This window comes from Phyllosticta citribraziliensis (genome assembly GCF_038025025.1).
Source record: "Phyllosticta citribraziliensis strain CPC 17464 chromosome Unknown J3D65scaffold_5, whole genome shotgun sequence".
Classification (NCBI taxonomy): Eukaryota; Fungi; Ascomycota; class Dothideomycetes; order Botryosphaeriales; family Phyllostictaceae; genus Phyllosticta; species Phyllosticta citribraziliensis.
This window is the reverse complement of record NW_027117342.1, coordinates 1,989,831-2,012,324: the sequence shown is the minus strand read 5'-3', so window position 1 is coordinate 2,012,324 and position 22,494 is coordinate 1,989,831. Positions and strand designations below refer to the sequence as shown.

General features: G+C 54.5%; 5 protein-coding genes across 5 annotated transcripts; 2 read left to right on the top strand and 3 right to left on the bottom strand.

Moving 5' to 3' along the window:
* The first annotated feature begins 897 nt into the window (after nt 1–897).
* Nucleotides 898–3,677, top strand: J3D65DRAFT_341895 (uncharacterized protein). The gene is made up of 4 exons (XM_066795494.1): nt 898–1,262; nt 1,315–2,162; nt 2,211–2,361; nt 2,415–3,677. The coding sequence occupies exons 1-4, from the start codon at nt 979–981 to the stop codon at nt 3,502–3,504; spliced, it is 2,373 nt and encodes a 790-aa protein (XP_066656394.1). The 5' UTR covers nt 898–978; the 3' UTR covers nt 3,505–3,677.
* Nucleotides 3,678–4,375: 698 nt separating this feature from the next.
* J3D65DRAFT_602691 (acyl-CoA N-acyltransferase) lies at nt 4,376–5,055 on the top strand (the record flags this gene model as incomplete). The annotated part of the gene is made up of 2 exons (XM_066798142.1): nt 4,376–4,544; nt 4,649–5,055. 2 exons carry the CDS (start codon nt 4,376–4,378, stop codon nt 5,053–5,055), a joined length of 576 nt encoding a protein of 191 aa, XP_066656393.1.
* Nucleotides 5,056–12,695: 7,640 nt separating this feature from the next.
* Nucleotides 12,696–14,354, bottom strand: J3D65DRAFT_341861 (DHS-like NAD/FAD-binding domain-containing protein). Its single transcript, XM_066795493.1, has one exon. It carries the CDS (start codon nt 14,309–14,311, stop codon nt 13,079–13,081), a length of 1,233 nt encoding a protein of 410 aa, XP_066656392.1. The 5' UTR covers nt 14,312–14,354; the 3' UTR covers nt 12,696–13,078.
* Nucleotides 14,355–14,588: 234 nt separating this feature from the next.
* On the bottom strand, nt 14,589–17,717 carry J3D65DRAFT_622831 (uncharacterized protein). Its single transcript, XM_066800108.1, has 3 exons — nt 16,783–17,717; nt 15,613–16,729; nt 14,589–15,558 (listed from the first exon to the last, which is right to left on the bottom strand). The coding sequence occupies exons 1-3, from the start codon at nt 17,269–17,271 to the stop codon at nt 14,969–14,971; spliced, it is 2,196 nt and encodes a 731-aa protein (XP_066656391.1). The 5' UTR covers nt 17,272–17,717; the 3' UTR covers nt 14,589–14,968.
* A 4,024-nt stretch (nt 17,718–21,741) lies between these two features.
* Nucleotides 21,742–22,136, bottom strand: J3D65DRAFT_551363 (GGL domain-containing protein; the record flags this gene model as incomplete). The annotated part of the gene is made up of 3 exons (XM_066797035.1): nt 21,742–21,804; nt 21,857–21,917; nt 21,982–22,136. 3 exons carry the CDS (start codon nt 22,134–22,136, stop codon nt 21,742–21,744), a joined length of 279 nt encoding a protein of 92 aa, XP_066656390.1.
* Between the last annotated feature and the right edge of the window lie 358 nt (nt 22,137–22,494).

The following is a 22,494-nucleotide window of genomic DNA, read 5'->3' as shown; positions in this document are numbered from 1 at the left end:
GCGTTAGAAGCATTGGAATATGCCACCATTGCAACAATTCTACCGGCCCTATCACACCTGCCCGAGTCTCCAGTCAGTTCTGTATGATGTTCGAAAGGCGAATCGGAACATGATGATAAGCCTGGTCCAAGGCGAGGAAGATGCTGGCAGATGGCTGCCACGTAAGTAGCAAGACCCTCGAGGACGAAGATTAATCTCTGTTTGTACAAGGGGTGAGGGGTTGAAGAGGGGGTACCAGGATCAGCAGCGGCGCTTGAGCGGGCCGACGCACGCAAAACGCCAGCAGGACCCGAACCGCCATGGCGGTGTTTGACGTGCCATGGAGAAGCAATCAGATGTGCATTGTTGCGCGGCCTTGGGTCTTCCCTGGGCTGTTTTCGCGCCTCCTCGGAGCCATCCCAGTCTCCATGCCTTCATATGCACCGCTGTTGTTCCGCCTTACTACCTGGATTTTCTCTCCCCTTTCATTCCCAATTGTCTGGAATCCTCCCCGGGACGAGAAAAGGAAGTACACCGAAAGAAAACCAAAACCTTGCGCAACACCAGCCGCGGAGACTAGAGGCCCACGCTGTGGCTCGTTCTATTGGAACCGACTCGCAGCGGATCGTGTAGCCTTGCGCCACCCTCTCATTGTTCCCGCGATTGTAACCACCTGCGAACTAGCCACCGTCATCGAGGGAACAGCAGCTGAGCCGAATTGGAATCCAGACGTATATGGTTGCCTGCAGCCCGTGTCTCGAACACGTTCTCGCCGCCGCCCTTGCATACAACTGCTCCAACCATCCCGCCTGCTTGTCTACAGGACAATTCTTTGACCGACCTCAGTCGCGTCCCATTTTGTTTACTCAATTCGCACATCCTCTCTTCTTAACGTCAGCCCTAATCGGGTGTTTGCAAAGGATCGCTCCCCATAATCGCCGAACATAGTTTCCCGCGAAGGATTGAAACTTGTCATTGTCTCGCTTTTTGTGGGAGGCTATGACAACTTCGGGCGACATTGCAGATTCCGCGTGGCCTATAAAACCAGAGGGTTCGCCTCTGACCGCCGCAACAATGGCCCACGATTTTGCCGCCACTAACATCCAAGACCACGGTACGAACCTCGAGGATCCTCCTCAGGATTATACCATGGCGAACTCCTTCTCCATGGGCTCCGACGACGAATGTGCTCCATTTCCGCCCGACATTCCGGTCACCCCCAAGAGGCTGAGTTCCCCCGAACCGAATCGCTCGGCGGGGCTCAACGTGCCTGCGAGATCCAGGTAAGTCAGCTCGCCTCAGATGACAACCAGGTCTGACAGCGGCTGGCAGCAGTAAAGATAAGCCCAAGCGACTCGCGAATCTCATATTCAAGTCCAAGAAGTTGCCAAAAGAGTCGCCGTCTTGTTCCACCCTTTCCAGCATGCCAATCCCAGAAAATCGCGTACCCGAGATGCACGAACCCAAGGATTCCCCATCAAGCAACTCGACTGTGCCAAGCACTCCAGACCACGACCGCGTCTCCATGTCTGCTGATTCCGTCATTTCGTACGAGACGCAAGCTTCGTCAATTGGCACGCTGCCCCCGCTCCAAGAACGGACGGCTCTGAGCGAAGCGGACAAGTTGGAGCCAGTCATGGAAGACGATCCGAGGAACTTTGACCTAGTATCTCCTCAGGATGAAGGACTATCGAATCAAGAGTACTCGCTAGAGAAGAGGTCGGAACTGATCATGTCGAAGAAGCACCTGGAGGCCATATTCGCGGATTCGGAGATGCTGCAAAAGTTTATCTCCTTCTTGAGCGCCACCCGCCCCGAATCAATCCCGCTTTTGGTTTACTACCTAGATGCTCTCAAGGCATTGCGCGCTATCAACTATGCAAACGCCGTGGCTGAAGCACTGGAGCCACTCAGCGGTCTTGAATTTTCTCGCAACCCTGCGCGGCCAACAGTCAATGCTGTTTTGGAGGACAAGGCCAACGCTGCATTTGAAACCCTAGTCAAGGATGACCTGCCCGCCTATGTCACGCATATTTGGACCCAGGTTGTGAATGCAAGCGTTCACATGCGGATAACGGGCACTCAGCCGCCCCACCTCAGAGAGGCCTCCGAAGGACTTGCAGAGACTTTCTGTCTCACGGATCCGTCTAGGAAGGACAATCCCATCATTTTTGCTTCATCAGGTACGTCATCACGTCTATATTGCAGGTTGGTTGTACTAATAGTTGCAGAGTTTCATCGTGTCACTCAATATGGTGTGAGCTACGCCATTGGACGTAACTGCCGCTTCCTGCAGGGTCCTCGGACCAATCCTCATAGCATCGAGAGGTTGAGGCAAGCCACCAAGGAAGGCAAAGAGCTCAACGAGGTGATATTGAACTAGTAAGTTCTGTCAATGATCGTATTAGCGATATCATATTGACATTATGGGACAGCCGTCGCGATGGTTCCACATTCCTGAATCTACTCATGATGGCACCTCTTTTGGATAGCAAAGGCAACGTGCGCTACTTCATAGGATCCCAAGTCGACGTAAGCGGTCTTGCCAGGGATTGTACCGACCTTCCAGCTCTGAAGCGCGTTATCGATGAGGAAGAAAACGCCGAAGTCTCAGGCAAAGAAACTCCACTCTCCCCACTGGAAGAGAAGGATGAGTTCCAGGAGTTGAGTGAAATGTTCAATCAAGCTGAACTCGACTGCGTTCGGAAACATGGCGGCCGTATGCATCAAGAGGTCATTGATGAGCTGGACGACACCGCATCAATTCGTCAACGCCCGAGGCTCCTTCTCAAAGACCCAAGTCCCACTCTATCAAAGATGTCGGAGCCTTTTGGACCCGCCAGATCCAATGGAAAGCTGTCGGGCATCTATCAGCACTATTTGCTGGTCCGACCACATCCAACCCTCCGAATTCTCTTCACATCGCCTAGCCTCCGCGTTCCAGGAATGCTTCAATCGCTTTTGATGGATCACATTGGCGGCAGCGAGAAGGTTCAAAGAGAATTGGAGGGCGCACTTGCCGACAAGCGCAGCGTGACGGCCAAGATCCGCTGGATCAGTAGTTCGCGTTCGCACGACGAAGGCCGTCCACGCTGGATCCACTGCACGCCACTGTTCAATCAAAAGGGCGACGTCGGGGTCTGGACAGTGATCCTTGTTGACGACCATAAAGCCAAGACTTCGATGGACAGAAAAGTGCGCATCGCGCCACCAGTCTCGACCGAGATTGTAGGCGAAAACTATGACGGGCCAGGCGCCAATCGCAACTTTTCCAGGAGGGCCTCGACTCCCTTTGGCAAGGCCAACCACATCATTGATGTTGCGGCGGCCAATCGACTCGGAGAGCCCGAGCAACAACAGCATCAGAAGTCGGAGGGAGAGAATGGTCGTCATCTCCACGAGCGTGACGGTCAGTTGTCCCCATACGATACCTCGCCGCGATCAGTCAGCAGGCTGAGCAACCGGCGAGCATCGAGCCCGTTTGCCGCGGGATCCATCAAAAGCAATGACGTATACAAGCTCTAACTCGTGTGTTTGTGTCCTTTGCAGGGCTGCTTCTTCTCCCTCCATCATCGTCGCTTCTTGAGTCTTCTTTGCTCGATGATGATGATGATGATGATGTTTTTGATGGCTTTTCGGACTTTGCTGCCGATACTGCGTCGTCGAGTTGTTCTTCACGCCTGTCGCGCCGTGAGCTTTTCAGCATCTACGAGGAGCCGGAGACAATCGAGGGCGATGTGCCTCCTGACAGCCCCCCGGGCGCCATTCCCGAGGATGTTGCTGCTCCCGCGCTGAGACGGGTCCGCAAGAAGTTGATAAAGCGGGATTCCCTCCTTTGATCAATCTAATTGAGCCTTGCTGCTGCTTTCTGTCATTTTTGAGTGGTGTTTCTTATGGGGCTTGAAGGAGCGGAGCTGGCAAGCGGTGAAAGTACGTGTTGAGCGGCGTTGCAGTTGTTGCAGTTGTTGCATTTGACGGACAAGCGCGATACCCCGCCTTTCTCTCTATCATTATGTCTTTGCTTTATATTAATGATCATTTGCGCAAGGTTGTAATATAGATTGTGACTAGGAGTGGTGGACAATTTTTGATGCCAAAAGTTAACAAGAATTTCTGCTTCACTTCTCATAAATCGACGTCAAATAAAGCTTGAACATGCCTCACTCGTGATCTGGAATCTCTCATTGGTTCAACCCATCCATTGAGCGATTGCTTGTGATGGTTGATTGTTTTAGACCTGCCCCACACACCGGCAAGGATCCGTGCTCATAAACCTCCGGCGCAAGCTCCGCAGCCCACCACCCCGCCGCCCACCATCGTCACCACACGACTACATCGTCAAAAATTTCCCACTTACCTTATTACTACCTGGCCGCCTCTCTCAACCCAGCCCACCATGGCAAGCATACGGCCAATGACGCCCATGGACCTGCTCCGGTTCAACGAGTGCAACCTGGACCCGCTCACCGAGACATACAATGTCAGCTTCTACCTCGAATACCTGACCAAATGGCCGCACCTGTGCAAGGTGATCGAAGGACCACATGGCAAGATTGAGGGATACAGTACGTCTCGCGCGCTTGTTTCACCCTCGCCTGCTCCTCAGGGCAGCGCTTCCGCCGCACTCTTCTTCGCGTGCATCATCCAGCGCTGACATTTGCACCTGCAGTAATGGGCAAAACCGAATCCTCGCCGTACCCAGCGCCCGTGCAACCCTACTCGCCGACGACGAACCCCAACCCCAACTACCTGCCCTGGCACGGCCACATAACGTGCCTCACAATCTGCCCCGGCGCGCGGCGGCAAGGGCATGCGACGCGGCTTACGCAGCTGCTGGAACAGGCCTGCGACGCCGAAAACGCGTGGTTCGTCGACCTGTTCGTGCGTGCCGAGAATGCCGTCGCACAGGAGCTGTACAAGGGCATGGGGTACTCCGTTTATCGGAGGGTGGTGCAGTATTACAATGATGATGAGGATGCCTTTGATATGCGCAAGCCGTGTAGTCGCGATGCAAAGAGGCAGCATGTCAGGGAAGGGGGCGAGGAGATCAGAGTGTCCCCGGAGGAGGTGTGGTAGCGAAGGCAGGGATGGTTCAAGAGAGTTGTATATTTTGGGGTGACGTGCAGGATGAGTTGCTCTGTCTGGGTGAGCTGCGGACGTGTCAGTGTGAAAGTGCTTTACATTGGCCGCTCTGCTTGGATGAGGTGGATAGTAGCAGCGGTATGAAGACCAGACGAAATACCCAGGGAGTCGACAATACCAGGAGTACAGAAGAGACACTCAGTGTTTGACATCTGGAAACCATCCCAAAGACCAGGCCAAATACAACACCTTCCCATCTCGCTAACAGCAGTCAGGCAACTTGTCGAGAAGGATGCACGACTCTGCTACTGCACCACTCAACGCGAATCCACTATTGTCCAAACTGGCTCACCAGTATCGCCTCGCAAACCTCCAGCTTTTTGCCGTGCTCACACAAAACGTCTTTGACATGTTTTGGTCAAAGAAGTGCTGCGACTCCAGCAACCCACATATGCACGACTCTGTTTACTGAAGCCGGTCCACGGAGCATCCCAAAACGTGGCTCATGACAAGCTACTTGTCCTCTGGATCCAGCGACCGGCGGTGGCAACAGGCTGACCATACATGTTGTCTTCTTCTGAATTGCTGAGCTCAACTTTGTTCAGTTGATCTATAAGGGAAACTCGGGGACCCGGTGCGCGTGTGCGTGGAGCGTTGGAGCGTTGTGAAAAGTCCCCCTGAAGCCTCTCAGCTCGGCTGCTTGGAGTTGGCCCAGCATGTGTGGTAGGTCGAGAAAGGAGATGTGAACATCGAAAGCGAGATCTCTGTTGCTTATTACTTCAGATGGACCAAAAAAAACGCGATGATGGGCACCGTCATTTCCAGTTCCAAGTCGAACGAGCCCTCTCCCGGAGCTGCAGCCGCAGAAGACGCGGTGGCTACACAAACGTGCTGCAGGTGTCTGCTTGGGGCAACACCGGAGCTCCTAGCTAACATCAAACGTAGACCTGCGCAACGCGTTGCGTTCCGTTCCGCTGGGCCCGTTGTTCCGTTGCATTGCGTTGCGTCGCACTGGCTTTCGCTCGTTTCTGTTCTCCTTGTAGCCGTCAATATCCAACACTTTTCGCACGTGTTCAACTCACTGCAATGGAATATGCGCCTTATGACCATGCGTCCTGGGTATCAACAGCATTGAAAGCTCGGTCTGCTCGCTGGATGCGGGCAGGTCGTGATCGTCTTTCGTGTCGCGACTTTCTACACGGTGCAATCAATCAACGGACGAAAAATCAGTGCGAGTGAGCGGAGAACGAGAGATGAAATTCGACAGCAAAAGGCATCTATTTTCAATCAGGCAGGCTCTCCCAGAAGCAGTCGTCTATTATTGCACAATTGCTTTTTACGGATCGCTTTTCTGCTACTGCCACTCTCTGGAGAGGGAAAGTCGCGTCGATGGCCTTCGACCAGAACAATCCAATCCACAACAAATGCCACGCAAAGTCGACCAAGTCACCTTCTCTCTTCGGGATCACAGCACAAACAAGCTCCAGCAAAATGAAAAGGACAGTACGATTTGCAAAACCATGTAGCTAAACACCAAAACCAACGTCACTCAGGACACAAGACAATTTACAACCATACTGTTGCAATCAAGGGAAAACATTCCTCACCCCTTCCAAAGGATCCAAAGCGTGCAGCATGCAAAGAAGTTTCCAGCGCAGCAAAGAAGGATAGAAGCCCAGTCAACTGCGTCTCAGCTGCTTTCTCCCTTCTCCTTCTCCTCATTCCGCTTCTGAAGCAACGATTCGAGCGAGCACCTGTTTTCCTTTCTCGTAGCAGCCCCCTCCTCCCCGGCAGTGGGAATCTGCAACCTGAGCCTAGGCTTGGCGATGATGGGGACCTGCTCCGTGGCTGTCATGCCATTGGGATTGGGAGTCTCGTCTTTCGCGGTTTGTTCCTCAGCGGTGTCCCCCTTTTCGACAGCCTGCCCCGTTTCCGCTTCATCCCCCTTCTCTTTCTCAGTTTCTCTCTTCCCATCGTCCGCATCTGCCCCCAAAGTCTCCAGAGCCTCTTGCTGACAGCGCGCTGCCAAGCCGAGAAGCACGCGCACCTTTCCATCGCCCATGAAAGTCTTCTGCTCCTCGCGAGTCAGGTTCTGCTTTCGCATGAGCTTCATCATGGTGGCAAGGGTGTCGTGTTTCTGCTCCGAGATTTCCTCTTGTTTCTCCTCCTCCGTTTGCGCTAAGTCATTGCATCCCGAGTCACGCAAGCGCTCGTTCTCCTGCCTCAGAGCATTGCATTGCAACCGGGGGTTGAGGCTTTGTCGGCCGGCCTTGCACATGGCAGCCATGGCGTCCTGCTCCTTGTATTTCGCAGGCTCTGCCTTGGTGGCGTCCTTCTGGGCAGCACGCTTCTCCCTGAGCGCGAGGTTCTGCTCATTGAGCTTGAGCAGGCCGGCGATGAAAGGCTGCTTAGCTGCTTGCAAGATGTCTTTGGCGGTCGGCCTCTCTTGAGCGGATTCTTCCCTGCGAGTGTCGTCTTGAGTAGGCTTTCCCCTGGGAGCAACTCTCTCGGTGACAGTCTTCCCATTTGCAACAGCCTCTTCTTTCTTGGCTGCATGATCCAGCGCTGTCTTTCGATCCCCCGTGCCAGTACCATCCCAACCCATCTCCATGGCATACCCGCGCTTTTGATGCGCCACATCTTCAATCGCATCCTTGATTTTCAAGGACAAGTCTTCCTTCTCATGATTGTCCTCAAGAACCGCACCAGTAGCAGCAGCCGTCGGATCGATCGCGCCAGACGACACACCAGCAACCACACCATTGGCGCCATTTTCATCATGACGCTTCAGCTTTGCCGTAATCATATCGCCGAAATGCCTCTTCTCGGCCGTCCGGTAATGACGAGTGATGCGAGACCCCACTTTGGGACCGGCAAGTCCCCCAACAATAGTGGCGAGATGCCACGCACGAGCGTCGCCATTCAATCCGGCTTCAGCAATGGCCTTCGTTGCCGCACGACCGTGCAGGAGGATGCGCTCAACGAGTGCCTGGGGCGAGTCGTGAAACTTCATCTCCTCACGGGTGGGCGGAGGGGTCCGAGGAGTCTGAGGGGAAGCCGACGATGTTGGTGTTGGTGACATGTCAAGTGACGGTGGTGTCAATGGCATGTCGGTGCCATAAATCACCATTTCTGCCAAACCAGCGGGACCATGTTCAGAGAGCAAGAGTATCTTGGAGATGGCGCAGTTGTAAGAATGTCTTTGCGTCGCTGTCAGCTTGCCAGCGAAGGCGACGGCGGTGAAGCAGTGGGTCAGGTTGAGAAAGTCCCTGATGGCGTCATTGATGAGGGGGAAGAACGGGTCGGTACGCGTAAGGAAGGGTGGGAGGCGCAGGTTTGCTAGTAAATCACCGACCAGGACTGGCTGTTTCTTCGCCAGATCAGCTACCAGCGCGCTTAGCGCGTCATTCGCCTTGTCGACAAATTCGGTGTCATTTGGAGGTGTCTGAGAACTTGCTGCAGTCTGTGATCGGCAAGGTGGTGGAATATGTGTTTGACCCTTCGTGGTGGCCTCTATGAATGATGCTCCAGGGTGGGTGTTTTCTTTGCCTGTAACCTCTGCTGCTGGAGATGCCTGACCAACTGTGCCCTTCGACGGAGAAGCCTTTTGTTCAATCTGTCGGGCATCTCCATCTTTTCCTGGCACCTCTGCCCGAGGGCACGTCCGAGAGACTCCTCCACGCAACGTGGAAGGCTGCGATTCGACTTTGAGATCCGGCCTCATCGCCTTCCGACGTACAGCTTCATCGTTGGTGTATTCTCTGCCGATAATTTCCGCCGCAGGACGGTATTCGCCAGCATTGTTTCTGAAAACAAAAGCCGCCTGGTCGATCTGTTCGGCAGGTTTACTGTTCTCTGGAACCTCGGCCTGACACGACATCTTCTTTCCATGTGTTCCAGCACCCGAGACAGGGGGAGGACCTGTTGAATGTCGTCCAGTTCCGCTGAGAGCAGTGCGCTCTTTTCGAGGAGCTCCAATCTGACCAACGGATCCATTTGGAGTGTGAAAGGTCACTTTGTTATTCTCGCCGCTTGATACAGCACGAGCCCTCTCTTGTGCCGAGCTTATCTCTTTTTCATTCACGAGTGTTGTGGCCTTGTTGGACGTTGGATTTTCAGGAGGGGTCAGCCCTGGCGGTACACGCGGCGCCGCGTGTTTTCTTTCTTGAGATCGGACATCAGGTTGCCTCAGACAGAGCGTGCCATCCAAGTGGCACGTGGTGAACCACGCGACCTCGCCGCCGTTCTTGTCTGTCACAATGCCAGTTGTTGGATCAAAGGAGCCACCTTCGCATACCATTGCGGGATCGAAGAGGCAGTTGTACGTGATTAGATTGATGGGGTTCTTGGGCGAGTACAAAACGCCGGCGATGAAGAGCTTTCCGGTGCTGCCATCGCTGAAGAGAACATCGAGATACAAATCACCAATGCCCGTGACTTCTGCGCTATCATTTGTCGTTGGTTGAGGAGGAATGGACGTAAAATTGTGAAAGAGATCGCGATCGTTACAGACGGCGAAGTCACCATGTAGTTTGAAGACGAAGGCGCCACGGTAAAAGCACCGCTCTTTTGGGCACAGCAGGGCTGCAGCCTGCGACTCGTCACTCGTCCGTTTTCTTTGCATGTCGAGAAGATCGAGGATCTTGGCGACGGTAAATTCGGTCTTTTGACTGAGGTGAATATTTCGAGACTGCTCTTCACGAGGGTCCAAGTCCTTAATGAGATTGATGACGAGGTACAGCCTGTCAAACCTGTTGATGACATCAGGAAGAGGAATCCCGTCTGAGTGCACTGAGAGGGACCTGACCGGAGCCCTACGGTGTAGCGAAGATGGCCCCGGAAAGTATGGAGTCTCGCCATCCAGAGCCAGACAGAACAAGCCTTGGAAGTCGGGTGGAAACCAAGCGAGGTCGCGATCGTCGACGAAGGAGAAGGCCATTCCCCGTTTTGCGTCCAGTTTGTAAGCCGATTCCCCTTGGAACAGTCGAGGGAGACTGACGACGTTGGCAAAGGCGTCGGGTATGTGTAGTACGTCCTGCAAAAAATGTTCTTCGGTCCTTCCGTCCAAGGTCTTATACCTCAGCCATACCTGTCCAATGCCACAAGCGGTGTACGTGTTATTGAGGCCGAGATCCTCCGCGTGGTCACCATCGCCAACAGTGTTGAGGACGAATGGCTTGGTCGATTCGTAGGTCGCGAAGGCGTTGCGATTGTTGCAAATGTGGAACGTACCCGTATTGACGACGATCCAAGCATTGCGATTGCGCGGCATCTTCAGGAACCGAGCGAAACGACGCTCTCGCTCCTCGGTGGATGGGTACTCTGGTCTGACGAGAGGCTGTCCGGCAGAATCGTTGGTGGATGGGTCTCCGGGGGTGCCATTGAGAGACATGTTGGCTACGGCAAATGATTGTGATACAAATAGGACAACTTGTCTCAAAAATTGAATAACAAGTAATGAGCGAGTTGAAGCGTGAGTGAATGTTCGAGTCTTTTTATAGTTCCATTAATGAGGTCTCGAAATGTGAACGTGTTGATAAATGATCTCTTGGGAACGAGCCATGACCTGACTGAAAAAAGTAGTTGTCACCCGGCCGACGCCGCCCTTGTATCCGTTCCACCCATTTCAGCAGGTGCGATCTTGTCGGGGTCACTGAATTCACCATCACCACAAACTGTGAGAAAAGCCTAAATTCTGCTCGGTCAACATCTCAAGTGTCGTGAGGACGAAAATTTATGAGGTGAAGTTGAAGCTAACTCATTTAGTAGAGTTGCAATTATCTTCATGCAAAACGGATGATCGCGGCGCGGCGTCTGCAACAGCAGTCCAAACAAGCCAAATCCTTTCTAAGCCTCTGTTCTCAGCACGAAAATTCAAAAAAGCTCCCAACGACTGTGCCTAAGCCATTGAAACCAGAAACGCTAACGCGGCCAGGACACAGGAGCACCTTTGGTTTCTCTGGGGGACTTTTACTTCCTGTCGCATTCGAAATGAGACAGGGGAGATTTTGCAGCTCTGGCAGCCTCAATCCTTTCTCCGTTGACGATCCGCTTTGCCGATTCTAAGATGCTTCCGGCGACTTTTTCGCTTGGCCCATGGTCAGATATCGTGTATAAGATTTGATGTCCTTCGCGGTACCGAAGGAGTCTCAAGAGAATGGTTGTGTTGGGGATCGAGCAGCTAACGATGGACGCGGAGGGAAAGGCGCGGAGGAGTCAGGGGTTGGACCAAACTGAGTTCTTCCGTATGTATGCGCGGATTCTGCGTCGAGAAATTTGCTGAGTTGCTGAATAGATCCTTCTCGTCGTCAACCTTGACGTGCTTGGTCGGCTTCGGGCATGCCCCGTGGCTGGGAGATTCTCCCCTTTCCAGCGTTTTGCTGCTTTGCCGAGTGCTTCGTGCAGCACAAGGGTTGGGGAGATCTTGACAAACGATAATATCGTGTCTTCTTTTCTCTCGTTTTGAGGCCCCAGAGAGTTTTGGAGTCCGAGTTGACCGCGCTCCGGAGCCACGGTTCCTTCGTCAGGGGCTTGGTTGATCTGTTGAGCGTCCCCTGCAACGCGGTTTCCCGCCTAAAATGATACGCGAGAATGATGTTACGGAGTGGTTCGTTGCAGCAATGAGATGGCACCAAGGTTTGGATGTTACGTTGAATTCGCTCTAACAAGAGGTTCTTTGGACCGATATTGGCATTGTGGCTTGAAAATCTTGAATGGTTTATCGATCACGCTACGATGCGGCAGTGTCTCCGGCCGATGATAGATTTGTAGGGAGTGTGTGTTCAGGGCCAGTATCTTGTCCGTTGTTCCTGGAAACCCGCCTGGGGGTCGACTTGACATAGGGGGTCAGCTTGACGTAGAGATGCGAGGCCCAGGGACGTCGATCCGGGTGTGTCGAATAGACCTTCTTTTGCGGGTACATCCGGTAAGGAAACTCCCAGTCCAGCATTCGAACAATGTCGCCAACTGTGACGCCAGTAATGGATCGCTTGTGGAGAAGCTTTGCCTCCTTGTTGTCGTGCTGCCCAGCCCGTTTCAGCTCCATCAATTTTCGGATTGGCGCCGTGGCCTTCTAAATGTCTTCCAAAGCCTCCGTTCCCGGTTGTCTTACGATGGGAAATCTGGAGGCGAAGGGATCCCTATCAGAGTAGTTGGGAGGATGGATTCCGAAGAATGGGTTGCCGTCGACGTCGCCAGGAAGCCGCATCGTGACCACTCTTGCGGAGATGTTGTCAAAATAAACAGCAGATAGGCCATTTCCCGATTCATCCGAACCCCCGTCGTTATTTCCGTCCAGTCGCAAAACCCATCGGTCTTGATGCAGCGAATGAAGGAGATAGAAGAAACGCTCGATCTCGGAGCAAAGTACACGTCGTGCAAAGTCAGCCTTGATGGCGCTCCGTTGTCTGTCCAGATAGTTACGGGAACTTGGCCGATTCCCAGGGCCTGTACTCCGACAAAGCCATGCTTGTTTTGTACGTGAATTGGATCCTTCAAGTCCAGACGGGTAAAAAGTGACTTGATGTTGCAAATGTGGAACCCATCGGTTTTGTGCAGTACCCAGCTGTCAGGGTGGACTGCATCGCTTCTGATCTAGACGTTATCGAGGTTGTTGTTGGGCGGGCTAATCTCCGACTTTGAGAGCGCGTTCATCGTCAAACCAGATGATTGCCTGTTTGCAAGCGAGGATCAATATTTGAATGTTTCGTAACGAAAAGGCTTCGTCGAAACGATGTGCAGGGAATAATGGACGATGGAGATGCGAGACGAAAAGTCTGAACCAGGTCTGGAACATTGAGCCGGAATCTGTTCGAAGCACCGCAAACACAACTTCCTTATAGGATGTTGTTTTAGCTCATCATCCACAAGAACGCAAAAACGTTCAGGGGTCTGAAGGGACGTCATCCAACCATGGTTTGGATATCCGCTGCTCACAGTCTTCCCAAGGGAGTTTCCTTAACGCCCTTGATAAGGCGGTTTATTTTGTCGTGTGTTCCAAACACGAGGAGGAAGCTCCTCACAAGCTCGCGCTAGCATTCGCCTCGCCCAAAGGATCGTCTGTGCCTTTGGTGGTACTCACGCCCCAGATCTTCCCTATCCTCTCAACAACTTCAGGCAGGATGAGTTCGCTTGCCTCCTGGCTTCTGAATGCTATGGTGCCATCGTTGTCGCCAGAAATGCCCTCGAAGAAGCCTTCTTCTCCTCTGACGCCTCCCATGTTCAGAATTCCCACTGGCTTTTTCTGGTCATGGGCTTTCTTGACCAATCTCCACGCACTGTACGTGGCAAGACTGCTCCCAATGACCAACATCTTGTCTGCAGAGTCGACAAACTCCTCCGCTCGCGTCTTGACCTCGGGAGGTATTGATTCCCCAAACATGACGACGGCAGGTTTCAGCACGCCGGCTTTGTTGGTCGATAAGACGGCACCGTCCTGATCCACGTCGACTCGTGCATCTTTCCCCAGGCAGCGTGGGCAGGCTGGATAGTTAAAGCTAGCGTAATCGACGCCAGGTAGGTCGACATCGCCGTCCGGATTGGTCCTGAGGCCGCGTTGTCTCCGCTCGATCGGATTCTCTGTGTCCAGCGCACCGCTTCGCAGGCACTCGTTTAAGAAATCGTGCCATGCGGGGTTCAACTCGCACAGCCGCTCCTGGAAAGCCTGGCGATCGTACTCCTGGCGACAGGTCAAGCACACAGTCGCGCGGAGATAGCCGTGCAGCTCCAACGTCGGCAGTGATATTGGATCATTCAAAATCTTGTGAAACGAATCCACATTCTGCGTGATGACGGCCTGTAGCGCGCCAGCTTGCCCCAGATCTGCAACTGCGCGGTGCGATGTGTTTGGCCGGGCGCGCCGCAGGTTTTCCCAACCAAGGAACGAGCGTGCCCAATATCGTTGCCGCGATGCATGTGAGGCGACGAACTCGGAAAAGTAGATAGGTCGGTACGTCTTGTTCAGCGTGTATGTGCCATTGGAGCCGCGATAGTCGGCCAGGCCCGAGGCAACGCTGATGCCAGCGCCAGTGAGAAGGAGGGTGCGTGGACGGCTGGAGGCACGCGTCGATCTTGCATAGTTGTTTGTGGCAGCGGGGAAGTGAGGTGGCGATGGTGTTGGCCGCGAAGTTTGGGAGGGCGTGATAAGGAAGTTTGTAAGGGCAGCAATGGTGCCACTTGCTGTCGATGCGCTAGGTGGAAGTATGCGAGGAGCTGGAAGCGGATCGGTGTAGGGAATGCGCATCACGGGCATGGCTCAGTGGACATGCCATGGTCGTGGATCAAGACGTTGGTTGTTCTCCTGGGGTGTCCATTAGTTTGGCGCACGACGTCAGCGTCATCGATGAGGGATTTGCCGGCATTTCACCGAGTGGTCAATTTCCGCTGCCTAGGCTTCTACACGGGATCGTTTAGTGAGGATACGGCTGGAGCAAATTCAGTTCTCAACAGCCTTTGATAAGCTGAGTTATGGCTCGACAAATGAAGATCAATGCAATGCAAACGTGAGCTGAACGACTTCATGAGAGGAGTGAAGTTCATATCTTGATTTTGCTCAAAATGCTCACGACTAAGGTACCCTAGCGACCAGCAACACCCATAGCTCGGCACTCCGAGACGAGCGGGTATCTGGCTTCGAAAAAGTAAATGTAAACGATCAGAGCATTCCACGGTGTGTGGAACTGCGCCGAACCCACCGTAGCCTGCCTCCCATTACGTTGAAAATCAATAGTATGTACCAAGAATGTCTTGTCTGAGAATGCGCTGTGTCAAGAAAGTTCAGCCAAATCGACGCCACGTATCTTTGGGCTTGCCTCCTGAAAGCTTGCCTCAGTTTGAAAGAGGACGGGAACAGAGCCGGGAATTCCGAGCCCAGCAATCCAGGTCGGCAGCAAGAAAGCAGACAAATTTCTCACTCTACCATGTCCCCGGTAGACCTTTCTGCGCTTGCCTTGTCCGTGTCCATGATATCACCGTTCTGACAACCACCTGCACGCGTTTCTGGGGCATCTTCTTTCATCTGGTCGCTGTTGGGAGTCTTGGAATTCAATGAACCAGCAGCCAATTTTCTTCGGAGCTGGTCAATTTCCTTTTGCTGCTGCAACATGTGCTGATGCCTCTCTATATCTCTTCTTTTCAAAAGTTTGATGTAGTCGATGGCATTTTCCACGGTGCTGGCTTTACTGTTGCTTTGGCGCTCCTCCTTCTTCTGTGGAGTTTCGGCTTCTGGACTGACTGAGGCGGTTGTTGCGCTGACTTTGGCGGCATCCTTGGGTTGAATACCTGGGCTTGGGATGAGAGACTGGAGCTCTTGCAGAGCTAGGTTGATACGGTTGCGACGGCCCTGTTCAGCGAGCTTGTGAGATGTACGCTTCGAGGTTAGGTTTGTGGAAAGATCTTCTGGATATGAAACTCCAGGGACGTGGGTTCCTTCGAGGATATTTTGATAATTTGATTTTGATGCCAACAGCAGCGCGTGCGTTTCATCTGACATGTTTGCTGCTACAAAAGTCAATACTGGAAGCTCAAAACAAATGCGATGGCTTGGCTACTCACTACCTTCAGGCAAGAGGGGCTTGATGCTTGGGCTTATTTTTGGTCGCAGTGCAGGACTAACTCGAGCAGAGCTTATGCTTCCCCTCTTCTTGTTTGAGCGACTTGGCGCAGGTTTGAGGTCAAACTTCTTGCCAGTGGCGGACAAAGGAGAAGCCGTGGAACTGACGGAAGGACTCCTGAGCGATGAAGGCAGAGGTCCGGAGGGAGTACTAAGCGGACCCAGCTTCGGAGTCTTGCGGGCGGGTCCCATTCTGGGTGTCGAGTCATCATCGTAAACAGCCGTATCTGATCTTGATATTGTTGGCCTAAGGGGCTGCAGAGTGGACTCGGTGGGAGCCGCTGGCTCGGGCAAGGCAAAATCATCGTTGAGCGGTTGCGAGCCCCCATGCGCAACAAAGGTAGGTGTGCCGTGCTGGGAGCCAGAGTTGGGATGAGTCTTGGGCGAAGGCTGCATCCGCATAAGAGACGCGGGGGTTGCGGGGCACACAGCCTGACCTTGTCCGTCAATCCCAATCAGCGGCTGCTTCTGACTGCCCCTGGCTTGGATTGACGGCGAAGCAGTGACTGAGCCTGGCTTTGGTGGAGGACCCATGAGGGATTCCGAGAGAGGTTCTGGAGATATCGATGCGTTCTCTGAACCCTCGCGACTTGAGTTGCGACCCAGGCCCGCAGAGGCTGGTCTGGACTGGTTGTTGGACCTTTGTGCCTCTTCCAATAGCTCATGGACCTCTCTCGACGACACCACGGACGAGAGCCTCCCGCGCTGTTTCTGGGTCTGAGGCTTGACGATGGGCGACTGACGTATGCGAGTGGTCTGTGCAGAGGCCCGAGTTGAAGATCCATTCTTTCGAGATTTCGACTTCCCCGCAGGCTTCGGTTGTGATTCTTCATTGCCGACCATATCCATGTCCAGGTTTATGGGGGATGTCGTCATGGACGTGTTTGCCGTATGAGGCTGGGAATAGTGCGCGCGATGCAGGCCATCGCGATTCTGCGCCTCGAGAGCCGGGGAAGTCAGAGGGCTAAAGTAGGCACCGGGAACAGTGAACTCGGGTTGCATTTGGAAGTTTGACTCGTGGGGTGTCACTGCGGGGGAAACCAGAGGGGTGAAGCTTGCCTGGCGCGGTGTTAGCTCGAGAACTCGCTCATGCGCGTCCCTTGAAAACACACCATGTCGTCCTTTCTCAGCTGGTATCGCTGTTCGACAATGGCTCTTGTCTGGGTGTCCAGTTGCTGCAGATATCGCGCCGCATCGCCGCGCATTTCAACGCTGTTGGGCGTTGGGGGGACCGCGGCGCGTTGTCGCATCATCTGCTCCGTCATGGAGTAATCGTTGTGCTGGGGATAGGTAGACTGGAAGGAAAAATCGAAAAAGTCGCCGCTCGTCGAGTTGATCTGTTCCGAGGGTCGCTGGGACGAGTCATTCCGCTGGTGTGATGGGCTGACGGCGGCCGAGGACAGATGTTGGTGCTGGAGGCTCTCGTTGAGCGAAGACAGGTGGTGGTCGTTCTTGTTGTCGTAGATGGGAAAGTCGAGCTCGATGTCGCCAAAGTCGAGCAAGTTGTCGAATTCGTGCTCGGGGACAGCGGCCATGGCGTCGATAGATTGACCAGATTGTTGGAGCTGCGGCCAGTGAGATTGCTGGACGGGTTGAGACATGGTGCGGTCGTGGGTGGAGTCTGGAGAGCGGCCTTGCGAGCGGTAACGAGCTGCACAGGTCGCACGAACCCCCACGCGGCGGGTGGGCGAGGAGAGGAGAGCGGGGTGGTGAACGGAAGGGCGACTCTACGCAGACCTCATGGATGCTGCGCCAGAAGGACCGGAATTTGGAGCGGATGACGGTGGAGGTTGGGTTTGTCGAAGGAGCGGTGTCGTAAGGTGCCGTGGTCGAGCAAAAATCAGAGGCGCGCGCGGACAAGGCCAATCCCTTGGCTGCGGACGTCGAAGCGAATATAAGGAAGGGCTTCGCCGCGGCCAGACAGGGTTCCTTGAGGTGGGGAGCCTTTTTCGTCAAGCAAATGCGGGTGCTCTAGGTTGCGACTCGGGCCGCGCACAAGACGAATTGTCCGCTTCTCCTTCAGGTCAAGGAGGTAGTGGTAGTGGTACCGTAGAGAGAGGCGCTGCCCGTGACGAGGCTCGCCTCCGGTCCTGATCCCTCATGACCTGACCACGCCTCCTACATTGCGCCTCAGCTGTCAGCTCCCAACCGCCTGGATTCAACTGCTGCTACGTACGCCAGGGCTGGGCTTCGTCGAGATCTACCTTTAGCGCCACTTCGATCCACTTGCTCTTACGAAATGCCTGTCTGTCTTTCCAACAACACGTCGGGATCCTTGACCGGGACAGCTTCCTACCTTGTGCACCAGACGCAACAAAAAATCGCCACCTCCAGCTTTGAGCCTTGTTCTCCTCAACATCGCACTGCTCCTCGAGTCCATCTCAAGTGCCGACAAGTTTGGCCGTCTCACACTTGTGCTTGGACCGGGTTAAGCCGTGACGGCTAGGACCCTTTTTCTGAAAAAGCCTCTTCCCACGAGAGCCGCCGCAAAATGGTGGAGCTCTGGTCTCGTCTCGTCTTTCGAGCCGTTGCCATTGGCCGCGCCTTCGAGTCAGGTATCCTGACTCTTGGAGCCACTGCAACGACTCATTGAACCCTCAACTCTCTGCACCGCTATCAGAGGCCAAAAACTTTCGCAAAGCTCTTGTTTCCGCGGCCTCGACGCTTTCGTCTTGCCAGGAACAGCATCGTCACAAAAAGTAGAACCGAGGCCAGGGGTAAATAAGCTTTCCCTTCCTTTTTGGTCAACTGGTGCATACGCCGCCTCCACCACCAGCGAAGTCCTCGCCGCAAAACTGCGCATCTCGCCGCTCAGGCACGCGAGCAATCTCTGAAATGGGCCGACCAATTGTTCGTTCAGAGGGCCCTTGGAAACCTGAAGAAGACGCGCTGCACGTTTTTAAGCTCCATTCCAGCAGCTTCGCGTTGGTTTGCCTTGCATGAGACCCTGAACCGCATGCCCCCAAGAAGGTCCCGCTTCTCGCCCATTCGCTGACGCAGCATGCATGACGGGAAGCAGAGGGGGAAATCGGCCTTTTCCGATCCAGCACGACGACGAAGGCCTAACATCTGCCCGTCGTCCAACAGCAGGTCGCCAGAGAGAAAGAGTGGCCGCCGCAATTTATCTACTCGGCACCACAATACGAGAGAATGTCCCAAAGCCGGAGCCGATCGACAACGGGCAAGCATCAAGAACGTGGCCATGATTGGCCGGCGCGTCCGTGGCTGCCAAGGAAACTGGGATCAGCCTTTGACACTCAACACCAAGAGTCAAACAGAGACCATCACCAGGACACCTTGAGCAAGACGCTGTTCGAGGAGCCGAACCATCTCCACACTGCATGCGAGTTCTGGCGGGCGAGTCCCAACTGTGGATAGCGGATTGAGGGCAAATTACTACCAATAGCAACAAGCCCGTCTCAATTTCGGCTGTGCACCGTCTGCTCAGTAGTTGGGCTCGCCCCGCTGCTCCTCCAACTGCGCATGGAAGCCATGATGAGAGGAGAAGCAAAAAGCAAAAAGTTGGATGCTGACTGTACCCAGCGCCGACACGCCGGTCCCATCTGCAGCCACAGCACCCAGCAAACAGTCCGCCTGTCACTCACCCACCCACTCGCTCGCCTTGTGACCCTCGCCATCCGTCAGCGGCAGCTGCACAACATCCCAGACCCACGCACGTCCATCCAAAAGCATTTCCCTCATTCACGCCGCAAAAGTCCATTGCTCCCACAGGGAGAATTCATTCGCTGCTGTAGTTGCGCTTACATAGAACACCCTCCCACTGTGGTTGTGGAAAAAATGAGACCCCCTGGATGTTGTTGCAGCAATGAACAACTCCTCCCAAAGCGCAACTGACCACAGCCGTAGCAGCAAACGAGCGCTCCCTAAGCGCACTCGCATCGCCAGAGGGTCTCTCATTTCTTCCAAGTTTCAACACCCAGCATCAAGGGGCCAGCGCCCACCGCGGACTTTCACAACCCCGACGAGCTCCCCGTCCTGGTGCTCGAGGCCGGCGGCGAGTGGAGAATGGGGAGGAGCAGGCGGACAGGCACGCCCGAGGCCACTGCTCCCGGCCAGCAAGCGACGAATCTGCGCGCGCAATAACCTCGCACCGCGCGGCCGGGGGCCATGGCGTCGCTCACCCCCCCCTCGGCGCAAGCGATCCAATCGCGGCGTTGGCGGGCGCCTTCCGTCCGTCTGTCGCTGGTTGCTGGCTGTCCTCTACTTTGTACGCCGAAGTGAAAGTGCCGGTGGATGTTTCGATATTGTTGACCCTGAGATCTACAAATTGTCAGTGCCGATTGCTCAGATGAGTAGATTTGAACGCAGGAGGAAGGCTGGGACCAACGGGGAATCATCACGTACTTGTAGCTGTCAATCGAGGGGATGGCACCTAGTCCACGGTGGCATTACTTCCCCCCTACAAACTCGACTCTCAAACAAGCCAATCCACTTCTACAAGTACACCTTGACTTTTGATAGCCGCCAACCGACCAGCACTCCTCAAATCCACCAAAGCACACTCCATCTGCCATCCGCCATTCCAACATGCCCGTCACCACCAGCTGCATCTCACCGTCGCACAACGCGCACCAAACCCGTCTCTTACTCGCTCGCTTGCTCGCTTGCTTCGCCTTGCATGCAATGTAGCCAGCATGCATGCATGCATACCATCCTTTCGTGCACACCACACGCACAAATAAACCTGGGAGTCTGAGGCATACATGACTGCACTTTGATCACCGACGCTGTGTGTGTGCAATTGAATGGGGTAGAGCAAGGGCGGCTCTACACACCCGCCGCCAGTACAATCGACACCTCCCGAATACTGCTCCAACTACTATCTTTGTACCTACATGCTACTGTAGGAGTAGGAGTAGGAGTACCAGTACCTACACGGTACATCATTGGCCCATCGGCGTCGCTCATTCATCACACAGCAATGTGCCTATCCGCCTGCTTGTCCGTTGTAGTCCGAAACAGCTTTTCTGCGTGCATACAGTCGACAGGCGTACGTACATGCCTGCCCGCCCGCCGTCCGCCGTACCCCATCCGTTCCTGGCTCCTTGCATCCATTCATCTGCGCACAGCGCCCTCTTTCTGGCTGGCTGGCTGGCCGGCTGGCTGGCTGTCTTCCTTCCTTCGGTCGTGTCACTGTGCATCACGTGTGCCCGTCTCTTCTTTGTGTGCAAGAAACAGAGGAGAGGAGAGGAGCAAGACAGACGCCAGCGATGGGGACGGAGGGAGAGACAGGGCAGCACTTGAAATCGATGTGGTGGGATTGAGACACAAAGACGGATTGATTGGAAAAAGAGGTCGAGTGGTAGACCGCGCCATCCATCCATCTCGTCATCGAATTAAATTGCTGGCTTTGTTGGCATGTCTCACATCAACAAGAGGGAGCAGCCGCTCGTACTCTCTTCCACCACCATCCACAGTGACACCAGACGGGAACAGGGTAGTGGCATGCAAATAACACATTGGACCACAACGGACAGAAAAAACGATGGGGAAAAAGGCCTGCGCAATTGGTCCTTCTGCACTATCAACACGAGAACGCTGAGGAAGCGCCATCCAATGAAGAAGCTAGGGCAATACTGCTCCGTCGGCTCATTTTTGCGTCTGCACCATGTAGAAAGACCAGCGCCGCCCCCGTCCACCGACCACTGCTACCTCTCGACAAAACGCGCATCCGCCTTGCCCAACACCTTAGCCGCCAAATGCGACCGGACTACCGCTTCAATGGCCCGCAGCTTCAAGCACTAAACTTGCCTGTCCTAATATACACTCGTTCTTCTTTCGCGCGCAGATACAGCTGTGTTCCGAAGCCAGAGGAGGGAGGTTTCCGGAGAGGGAGGGCAATTGGGAGAGAGAAAAGAAGACCCAGCGCCAGTGCAGACAGACTGATTACGGTCCGACATGGACAGGAGGGCTCTGTATTAACCGAGAAGAGAAATTTGAAAGGTAGCCGTGGAGTGAATCGAAGAATGAAAAAAGCTCTTGTCGAACGCCGTACGCGAGAAAAGAACAGGATATCGGAGGGTATGATAGCGTTTCGTGCATCTTTTGGGCTACATGACCATGCAGCAGCCGTTGGATTGCTGTGGTGCATACGGGTCGTCACGTTTGTCGACCTGAGCCAATGTTAGCGTGTGAGAGGAGAGACGGCGAGGTCGAGGCACTCACAGTTCCCCATCTTGAGGGTACCATGAAGTCCTTTGGTTCCTTGTCCGTAAAGTTGATGAGGCTGAGCGGGCATTGTGTCAGCTGTCACAGGTCGTGGCGGGCAGTAGTTGGGATGGAGCACTCACTCCATGGCAGCCTCCGACACGGGTATCCGAGCGCGGTTCAGGTCCTCCTTCAGACGCGCGTTGAGCTCCGTCAGCCTCCTCAGCTTCAGCTCGGCCATGCTTTGCTTCTTGCTCTTGCCGTCGCCGACGTTGCGGGCTTCGTACGGGGCCGACATTGTGCGGTTGCAAGGGGCGAGGAGGGAAAACGGACGTCGGCAGCGACGATGAGGGCGTTTGGAAGGGGGTGTTTACGTGAGGGCGACGTCTGCAACGATTAGTCGAGGGGATTGGGCGCGATGCAACATGGTGCGACGTACCAGCACAGGTCAAGGGTGAGGGTGAGGTGCGTGGTGGGCGGGCTCTCGTTCGGCGTGGTCGCGGACTTGTCGCAAGGTCGCGCGCACAGGAGAGCTTTCGCGAAGGAGCGGCGTCGCCAAGGTGCAGTCGTCGTCTGGAGAGTAGCGAGAGCGATTGAGGGGCTATGGAGCCGCGGGGGGCCGGCGACGAGGCAGACGCGAATGCACGATGGAGGTC